The sequence below is a fragment of the Marmota marmota genome, unplaced genomic scaffold (genome assembly GCF_001458135.2).
Source record: "Marmota marmota marmota unplaced genomic scaffold, marMar, whole genome shotgun sequence".
In the NCBI taxonomy this organism is placed as follows: Eukaryota; Metazoa; Chordata; class Mammalia; order Rodentia; family Sciuridae; genus Marmota; species Marmota marmota.
The window spans coordinates 17428843-17439663 of NW_026000222.1; the positions used below are offsets into that span (position 1 = coordinate 17428843).

At 36.9% G+C, this 10821-nt stretch overlaps 1 protein-coding gene across 1 annotated transcript in view; it reads right to left on the reverse strand.

The window, feature by feature from the left end:
• Cbfb (core-binding factor subunit beta) overlaps positions 1 to 10821 on the reverse strand; it is a 51867-nt gene that overhangs the window by 39931 nt on the left and 1115 nt on the right. The window contains exons 2-3 of the mRNA XM_015496321.1: positions 10650 to 10819; positions 4795 to 4911 (exon numbers count right to left, since the gene is read on the reverse strand). Coding sequence (XP_015351807.1) covers positions 4795 to 4911; positions 10650 to 10819 — 287 coding nt within the window. The remainder of the gene's footprint in view (positions 1 to 4794; positions 4912 to 10649; positions 10820 to 10821) is intronic.

A 10821-nucleotide genomic window follows, 5' to 3' on the forward strand; every position in this document is an offset into this window, starting at 1 on the left:
ATGAATAAAAGGCACTGGTTTATATGAGCCATAAATCATAAAATCATTATTTTTAATAAAAGGATATGGAGATTTTTGTCTTCTTTCTCAGCATTCTAAGTTTTTTTTTTTTAAATTCACTAAATTTATATCAATGATAGCTAGCCTCCAGGATGACCCCAGTGATTCCAGCTTCCTGGTATTCACACCCATATAGAATCACCCTTCCTGTTTAGTGTGGACTAGACTTAGTGACTAGTTTGCAATGAATAAAATAAGACACAATGACTTAAAGAACAGGTCATAAAAAGCATGGTGACTTCATTCTTTTTCTATAAAGAGGTGCACACATGCCTAGGAACTGAAGTCACATGAGTGAGCTTGAAAAGGAACCTTTAGCTTTAGTCTAGTTTTCAGAGACTGTCTAGTCCCAGCCAACATCTGGACTGCAACCTCATGCGGGACCACCCAGCCACACAATTCCCCGATTCTTGTAAAGGGAAATAAGAAAACTTTGGGGATGACAGAAACACTGCCTTTGTCTGTAATGGCATTTACATGTGTCCATACATTTGTTAAAACTCAAATTATACAATTGTGCTGGGGATGTAACTCAGTGGTAAGAGGGCTTGCCTAGCAAGTACGAGGCTCTGGGTACAAAATCCAGCACAACAGAAAATAAATAAATAAATAAATAATGGAGTGAGAATGTTAAAAAAATTATATAATTATACTGGACGTATTTTATTGAATGGAAAATATACTTCAATAAAATTGTTATTTTTAAAAGGTAAATGAACTCAAAATAAGTGACGCAGAATCATTTATGAAAAAGCAATGTCTTGGCTTTAAGAGTTAAGGGTGGTTAGGAAACAGAAGCTGCAATAACAAGCTATTATTACAAACTCACATGCCCTAAACTGACCAAACCTGCTCCTTGCTCTATCTATAGCCTTTCCCATCTCAGATAATGGCAATCCCATATTTCCAGTTGCTCTAGCCAAAAAAACAAAGTCATTACTCCTTTTTTTCTCATCCAATCCATAAGCAAATCTTCTTAGCTTTTTCTCAAAACACATCCGTCTCTCATTCTGTCCACTGTTATCACCCTGTTCTCTAGCAAAGATTGCTGAAATAGCCAAGCAGGTCTCCCTATTTCAATCTTGCCCCCTATGGTCTATTATCAATCAACCCAAAAGTTAGGTTAGTCAAAACCTAACCCAGACCATATCATTTACCTGCTCAAAAACATGAAACCACTCCCTATTTCACTCAGAATAAAAATCCATGTTGTTACAATAGCCAGGGGAACTGGCTCCTTGTTAAAGCCCTGATCTCATCTTCTCTCCTCCTTTTTTAGCCTACTCTACTCACATTGGATTGGTTTTTGTTTATCAAATATACCATAATAACATGCTCACACCCTGTGGCCTTCATAGTGGCTGTTTCCTCTATCTGGAACATCTTTTCCCCCATATACCTACAGGGCTCATCATTCCCTAACCTCCTTTCAGGCCTCTGCTCAGATATGAACTTCTTTACCCAGACTATCCTATTTAAAACTGTAAATATCCTGCTTAGAATAAAAATATCCAGCTGATTAGTAAAGAGAAATAAGCTGCTTCAGGAAGTATTATGGTTTGAATTCAGAAAGTCCCATAAAGACTCATATGTTGAAGACTTGGTCCCCAGTGCAACAATTTTTAGAGGTAGGGCTTTGGGGGAAGTGATTAGATCATAAAGGCTCTAACCTCATTAATGGATTAATTCACTGATAAGATTCATAGCTGAACATACTACTGGGAAGTGGAAGAAACTGCAAGGTGGGACCTAGATAAAGTGAGTAGGTTTTCAAGGGCATGCCTCTGAAGACTTTGTCTTGCCCCTGGCTCCTTTCTCTCTGCCAGCCATAAGGATAAGCAGTTCTGATTTACTATACCCTTTTGCCATGATGTACTACTGCCTCACCACAAGTCCAGAAACAAAGGAACCAACTGTCCATACAATGAAACCCATGAAACTGAGCCAAAAATAAATCTTTCCTCCTTTAAGTAGTTTTATCAGGTATTTTGTCATAGTGATGAAACATTGACTAACACAGTAAGTGAGGTTGAGAGAATAAGGAGGATGACACCGATTTGGGATCTGATATAGGAGAAGAGGCAAATTATTACATTTGACGAAGTTCCTTCAATTTTCTTTGCTTCTAGTCCTAGTCATATAGGTACAGAATCAAAATATAATGGTTAAAGAGAACATAAAAAGAAAGGGAGAAATAATCTTAGCTCCATGTATGAAAAAATCCAAGACAGAATTTTTTCTCTAAATTCACTGGAGTAATTTATCCCATAGCATACTAGGAGGGTTTTTGTTTTTCCTTAAAACGTTTTATTCTTCTAGATCCTGCTGGTATAGTACAGATGTTGGCAAAGCTATAGTTGAGAAAAACATGATCTATACATAAACACAAATTTCCATCCAAGGGAAAGATACTGATTTCTGCCAGTGTAACCATTCTTGAACAGAGTCACACTTATTTGTTCACATATTGTCTCTGGCTTCTTTCACACTGTAACAGCACAGGTGAATAGCAGCAACAGAGACCACTAGCTTGCAAAACTGAAAATATTTACTATTTTTCCCTTTACAGAAAGAAAATTTCTTTTTCTCTTTCTTTTTTTTTTTGTTTTATGGTGCTGGGGATTGAACCCAGGGCTTTATTCATGCAAGGCAAGCACTCTACCAACTGAGTATATCCCAGCCCTCAGAAAGGAAATTTCTAAAATCAATTATAAAATATAAATTCCTGATAGATTTGAAAATCTTCTAAATACTAGAATAAACCTTCAAACTTTTTTTTTTTTTTTTTTTGGCTTGCGGGGAGGTGGGGATTGAACTCAGGGGCAGTCAGCCACTAAGCCATATCCCCAGTCCTGTTTTGTATTTTATTTAGAGACAGGGTCTCACTGAGTTGCTTAGTGCCTTGCTTCTGCTGAGGCTGGCTTTGAACTCATGATCCTCCTGCCTCAGCTCCAGAGCCACTGGGATTATAGGCATGCATGCACCACCATGCCTGGCCCCATCTGACATTTTTGATATTGTTAGTCCTATAACTGAAAACACATCAAAAGCTTTAAATCCAAGAATAATGTAGTCTTCAAACTAGTGACCAGATATCATTATCTAATTCAAGTAAAACGCCACCTCCCAGTAGCATTGACATGCCAATCTTCAAGTGTTAAGTAATTTAGCATTAAAACTAAGGGGAAGGCAACTTTTTTTTTGATATATGCCTTTAAGAAACTGATCTATCTAGTGTTTTCTTTTTTTGACAAAGCCTCACTATGTTACCCAGGCTAGCCGCAAACTCCTTGGCTCAAGTGATCCTCCTGCCTCAGCCTAACAAGTGCTAGAACACTTGGGCTAGAACTAGATTCAACAGCTGGTTCTGAGGAAATGTCTTAAACAGGAAAATTTTTTTTCTTCATCTAGTCACACATACATGCACCAAAACAGACAAAGACCAATAATCCTACAATGATTTTTCAAGTTTCCCCTTATATGTTAAGAATTACAAAATAGTAAAATATGCAACATTTGCTTTTAATTTTCTAATTAAACAAGCTAATACACAGGAAAGCAAATATTACTCATTTTTAAAAATCCTGTCATCTATTTTCCCTCTCCTAAATCCAAAGATTAGTTAGTTACATGTACAAGATCAAACTTAATTTCATAAAACAAAAAATTCTTAATTGCATATATAAAAAATTAGAAATCCTTTTCTGATACAAAATACCTTCATTAATATTTAGATATTTCTTACATTTGGCAAATAAAATGATAGATTATGCCATTCATGATGACACTTTGAAAAGTAATTTTCAAACAGACAGAAATAGGTATGGAAACACTCTGTAAAGGAAACAAGAAAGACGGAAGATAATATGGATCCCCAAAATTCTTTTTAAAATTTTTATTTCAAGAAGTCAGCTCCTTGACTTCTTAGTTAATGATCAACCAATCCAAGTTATTATTCATTAAAATTTCACCACAAAGTCCTGTACCTTTTACTTAGATTTTAACAGGGCTCTCAGCATAAATATTTCTACCTTTAAAAAAATCTTTAGCCTAAACTACTTCTTTTTTTAAAAAAATACCTTTATTTTGTTTATTTATTTATTTTAATTTTTTTTTAAAAATGTGGTGCTAGGGATCAAACCTGGTGCCTCCCTGTGCTAGGCAAGCACTCTATCACTGAGCCACAGCCCAACCTCCTTTTGCCTAAACTTCTAAAATAAAAATTGTAAGAAATCTGTTTTCCCAGAAACTTTTTCAAAACAATTTTTCCAAGTTGAAGTTTTAAAAGTTTTTCTCAAAATTAATTTTGCTACAATAGAATTAGAAAGTTACCCATGAGCTACTTCTAAATACTGTGAATTTGTAAGCCTATAGAGCCTTCCCACTTTTCTCTTAATTTCATTTTTTTTACAACACTGTAGTCACACATATTTTAGTAAACACAAAAAGTTCTTGTCAACACTTTTAAAAGAATTAGGTTTTAAGTGTTATTGTAGGAAAGTTCACTGCTTTCCTTATGGGCTACAACTTTCTTCGATAAATATTATATTCGTGAAATTAGTAATGTGTGATATAGTATAACAGAGATTTTAAAAACACTGTATTACATCTTTATAATACGGAATGAAAGCAAATCTGATCATATACCTGGGTAACCCACGATTGCTAATAATGTATATCATCAGAAAACCTTTAATGAAAACAACTCACCAATTGAAAAGAAATGTTTCCTACCTTGCCTGCTTCTCTTTCTAAGTCGACATACTCCCGGCTAGGTGTTTGTCGCTGTTCTCCCTGCCAGCTGGCCGGAAAAAACTGGAGAGACAGATTGGTTCCTGTGGCCACAAAAGCCTTTTAGAAAAATCAATACAAACAGGATCAGGAGCAGGACATTACATAAATTATGCAGGCAGTCATTTATTTTTACATCAGTTTATGTCTTAAGCCAGGCAGCACTGAGAATACTTAAAAGTAAAAAACATGCACTCATCATTTTTCTTAAGTATTAAGTTACAAACATCTGATTCCATTTTGAGGACATTTGCCATTGGCTGCTTAAATATAAAATCAGACATGGAATCAATACTTTCTTTCAGGTCATTTTTTGCTGACGTTAGGATCTTACATTGCTAATGTCTAACCAGAAACCACTGTCCTTGCATTTTAAAACTTTTAAATATTTTTAAATGTGAAAACCACTAGTGAACTAAAGATTTTGAATTTAAAAGCATATCACAATTTAAAGTTATATGATACATTTAATCTTTCTTGATTTCCTTCGCTCAAGGAAACACTGAATGGTGTGTGATACAAAAAAAAAAAATTGCAGTAAGTACATTTTTGCCAGGCGTGGTAGCACAGGCCTATAATCCCAGTGGCTCCGCAAGCTGAGGCAGGAGGATCGCGAGTTCAAAGCCAGACTCAGCAAAAGTGATTCACTAAGCAACTCAGTGAAACCCTGTCTCTAAATAAAATACAAAATAGGGCTAGGGGTGTGGCTCAGTGGTCGAGTGCCCCTGAGTTCAATCACAGGTACTAAAAAAATAAAAAATAAAAACCAGAAGAGCATTTTTAAATGGATTTTAAAACCCATGTTAAAAAATGTACTAGGAGCTGGATGTAGTGGTGCATGCCCATAATCCCAACAGCTCAGGAGGCCTCTGAGGTAGGAGGATCACAAGTTCAAAATCAGTCTCAGCAACTTAGTGAGACCCTGTCTCAAAAAGTAAAAATGGACTGGGGATGTGGCGAAGCACCCCTGGGTTCAATCACCAGTACCAAAAAAAAAAAAAGAAAGAAAGAAAGAAAAAAATGCACTAGGGATTGCTTTTCTTGTTATAAACCATACATTAGCATGTAATGTGACAGTACTTCTTTCTAAAACGTTAGATGATTTAAAAAAATATGCACTTTTCTAAAATTTTACTATAGAAGAAGTAGCTCTAACTACAACTAAAAGTACTGAGTGTTCATCTAATATTTATAGAAGATTTGGACGGTTCAGCTCAGACAGAAGAGTCTAAAACCATTTCATTAAGTGTCATTCCATGTAGCCCCTGAGCAATTTAACTCTATATTTCTCCCATGTAAAAAACAGAAATAACATTATTCCTCCTATTTCTTTCTGAAAGAAATAACAAGCAGGTTTTTTTTTTTTTTTAAATACATTTTCATTGTCTAAATGTAAACTCTTCTTTGCTGAAACCAGAAAGTTTTGTTTGGTTTATTTTACTGATTACATTCTGAAGCATCATCACTTGAAACACAGTCTTCATCTGAAAGCAAGGGCTTCACATTTTGAACCATTTGTTTAAAACCATTAGCTAATATAACTATCCACTAGTTCCCCTACTGGTTAACAGTTTATTCTGTTTTTAAAGGTAAAAATTATACTTCCTATTTCTATTATTGGTACTGTAGGTACTTTGTCAACTCAACTGCTAAATCTCTAGACATCTTTGATGGCATTTCTTTCATCAACTGGGATGCCCTTTTCTTGTGGTAATTATTTTCTATGACTAGAAACTGAAATAAACTAACATCAATATTACAATAGTAATTTTTTTTAAAAAAAATCTTTCCATGCACTATCAGAATAAGTTTTATCCATAATAGCACAACCATTAGTCAAATGAAAAGCAGATTCTAGAAGAAAAACTGCCTAGGCAGTATGACCTGAGGCATACTTCAGTTTCCTCACAAATTAATATTTGCACAATGCTTAGAACAGTACCAAGTAAACACCATATAAATGTTTTCTGAAAAATATAACCTTTGTCTGTCTGAGATAGGGGAGGAAGGTTGTCTGTTATTGTTCAAGCTGGCTTCCAATTTGTGAGCACAGCCGTCCTCCTGCCTCAGCCTCCCCAAGTAGCTGGGACTATAGGTGTGCCCCAATGCACCCTGCTTAAGAGAAATAACTTTGAGATTAATAAAAGTGGCAACTTTTAGCTTCAGATAATGAAATTCTCCCAGAACAGAATGGTAGTAGATAAGAGATTAAACCCATGAATGAATGTCCTGTGTCAAAACCTCTGAATCACATTTCTTCAGTACTTAGTTTATCCAGTAGCAAACCCTTCTACTTCCAAACCAGCATAGTGCTAAGACACTCTGAAGATCTTATTACTTCATCTCCTGTTTGAATGCAAAACTCAGAAGAGATTTCCTGCTTTACCACTTTCTCACCAAGATCCCTCCCTGAGAGAAAAAGTGGTAAAAACTAAAAATTAATCATTCTAGAATAGTGTTTTCCAAATTTACTTTACCCAGTAACTTTTTTTTTTTTTTTGAGGTGCTGAGGATGGAATCCAGGGCCTTACCAATGTTAGGCAAACACTCTACCACTGAGCTACAGTGGGATCCCTTTTTAAGTAGAATACCTACACATAAGAGTCAGGAAATTCTGTTTGAAAATATTAAAATATTACAGTGGGAAAATGTCAGTATGCAAGACTTCCAAGTTGTCTTGACTGTATTTTATAGTTTTCACAAATTTAAAAAATGGCACACCTTATGCCAATCCAATATACTTTTAACCACTGAATCTTCAGGATTAAAAATATATATCAGTTTTTACCTTCCCCATAGTAGAGTCAACATACCCCTGTAAGCATTTTTTTAATTATTCGTGTTGAAGACATCTCCAATATCCTTACTACAATAACAATTCAAAAGAGGAATAAATCAAATTTCACCAAAATAAATTCTAGCTCTCACCCACAATCACTATTATTTCATTATGTGCTAAAAAGTCTTAACAGGGGCTGGGGTTGTGGCTCAGAGGTAGAGCGTATGCCTACCATGCGTGAGGCACTGGGCTTGATCCTTGGCACCACTTTAAAAAAGTAAACAAACAAATAAAATAAAGGTACTGTGTCCATCTACAACTAAAAAATTTTGAAAAAAAAAAAAAAGAGTCTGATAAGTTTTGTAGTGAAAGGGAAGTATTACAGCCCTTAATTTCTTTCACCTCTAAATGTAAAATAAATTCTTTACTAATCTCCCTGGTACACAAGATGTTAAAAATGAGGGGGAAAAAAAAACAGCAACTGGGGCAATGGAATAATTGGGGAATTGAGAACTATGTTTATCTTTACCATATATGACCACTGTCAAATAGAAAATAATGCCTTTTCTACTACTAAATAGGTAGAAACCAACCTGTTCATAAGTCATAAGATAAATTTCAGGCCTTAAATTGTGTAGCCTCTAAATTCAAATAATCAGTACCTCTAATACAAAGGGCCTTTTGCAAAGCACCTGTTTTTAGAGGGGTTTATTCAGGCTTAGTACAGTCTCCAACCTCTAGGAGCTAAAGATCCTGTAAATTAATTAATTAAATACTGGGTATTGAACCTGGGGAGTTTTATCACTGAGCTACATACCCAGCCCTTTTTATTTTTTATTTTGAGACAAGGTCTTGTGCTGAGGGCCTCACTAAGTAGCTGAGGATCACCTCAAACTTGCAATCCTCCTATTTTAGTTTCCAGAGCAGCTGGGATTACAGATGTGTGTCACTGTGCCCAGGCAGGATCCTGTAATTTAAACTGGGCAACAATGATTTAAAAGGGAAAAACAAGGAAGAGAGGGGAAAAAAGAAAAAGAAAAAAGTGAAATTCCTCCCCAAATATTACATTACTCAACAAACAACACGTGCCAGTGCCATCTTAAGGGCAAATCTTATAGAAATCAATCTACATCCTTCAACCTTTAATATTTCTCAGAAAACAAATTAAACAAAACTTATTAAAATTTGTAAGATCAGTTATTTGGAAGGGGAGAAGGCCTAATTCACCCTGGAAAGAAATTTATGACAAATATAACAACCTATATAACACTGCTATATTTTAACAATATTAGAATATAACTCTTCAGATATACTATAGGCTAAATTATACCCTCAGTTCACAATTACATGCAGCAAAGTATGATACAACTAAAAGCACCCTACAGGCGATGCTTCACTGGTTTTCAGAAAAAAATCTCAGCTTTAAAAATGTGACAGCATTTTGTATCTCATCATTTACCTCCGGGAAATCCTTTAATTACGTAAACTATTATCCATCCACCTTTTGCAAAAGAAAACCCAGGCAAAGAATGACAGTCACTGGACCAACTAATGAATGATTCTTTCCTTCTATCACTCAGTGCCAAAATCAAAAAGTATTTGTTTGTTTTTAAGAGAGAGAGAGAGAGAGAGAGAGAATTTTAATATTTATTTTTTTAGTTTTTGGCAGACACAACATCTTTGCTTGTATGTGGTGCTGAGGATCGAACCCGGTCCGCACGCATGCCAGAGGAGCGCGCTACCACTTGAGCCACATCCCCAGCCCCAAGTATTTGTTTTATACACAAATATTACAATTATCAATAAACTTGGAGGTGGACTTAAAACTGGAGTTCTCTCATAATATACATTAATGATCAAATATTTTAAAAGCTCCTCAAAAATTTATCATCTATCAGTTATATAATTCCAAAAACATTGTTTAAATATTAAATACTGTTTAAAAATAAATCTGATTTTTGTGAACAGGAGAATTTTATAGTATATGAATTACACCTCAATAAAAACAAATAATTGATTGTAAAAGGGGAGGAATAAATTTTCCAACATGCCTTCCTACTGTTAACCTCTGTTCAAATAGCACCTTAGCTTCAAGTCTCTGCCAAAGCAATGGGCTCAAGTCATAATGCAAGATAAAAAGAGTCCATTATACAGTGCTTCAACATTTTTTAAACAAATAATCAATCTCTTTTTCTATAGTTTCTTCCCATCGTTGCCTCATTATACCTCCAATTGGACAAAAGGCGATGAATGGAGGACACTTGTTTTTTTTTTCAACCCTAGGTTTGATGGAGGTGAGGCATCAAGTCTATCACACCCAAACGGGCCTCCAGGAGATCAACGGTGGTTTTTGCAGAGCCATATGCGGTTCTTTAGGTACTGCAACACTAAACAGGATATGTTTGGGGGGGGGTGGGAAACAACTGATAGTTTTTTCCCCCCCGATTCTCTTGAAGCATTATATTCCAGGAAAAAAAAATTAAACGTCCTGTAGGCCCTTTTTCTTTTAAACCTCCCTTTTCTATCAGGACAATAGATAACTGGAGTAAAGATTTATTCTCATTCTGGGAGCGAAAGAGCTTCACATATAAATCTACCAACAAATCCATCGTCTAGGAAACTATCGCTGACCTCGAATGAAGCTCCAGTCCTTTTCCCGAGTGGGTGTTTTCTTCCCGCACATACCCCGAAGACCCCCCACCCCCATCGGTGTCACAGCCTATATAAGGACCTTTGCTTATTTACTTTGGCTCGGGCTGGAGCTCCACTCGCGGTGAACTGTGCGCCAGGCTGGCTCTGGGAAACACGAGCCACCGCGGCGGGCTACGGGGAAAGCGTGTCCCCGCGAGGAGCGGGCCTGCAGCGTCTGGTTTCGCCTTCTGAATCCCGAGTAGGAAGTGAGAAGGCGCCCGCTCAGTTCCGGGAGCCGCGGCATCCGCGGCGCCGTCCGGAACCCGCCTGGGCCGCGCGGTCCCCGCGCAACAAGTGACCCGCGCGCGCCGGGGCCCCGCCGACTTACGATCTCCGAGCGGCCGTCGCGGCAGGCGTTCTGGAAGCGCGCCTGGCGCTCCTCGTGGGGCCGGTCCCTGAAGCCGGTGTACTTAATCTGTAAGGCAGAGACGGCCGAAATCAGGAGCGAAATCTGCGGCTCCGCCCGCGCGCCTTCCCGCCCCGCGCAATGCCGATAAGGG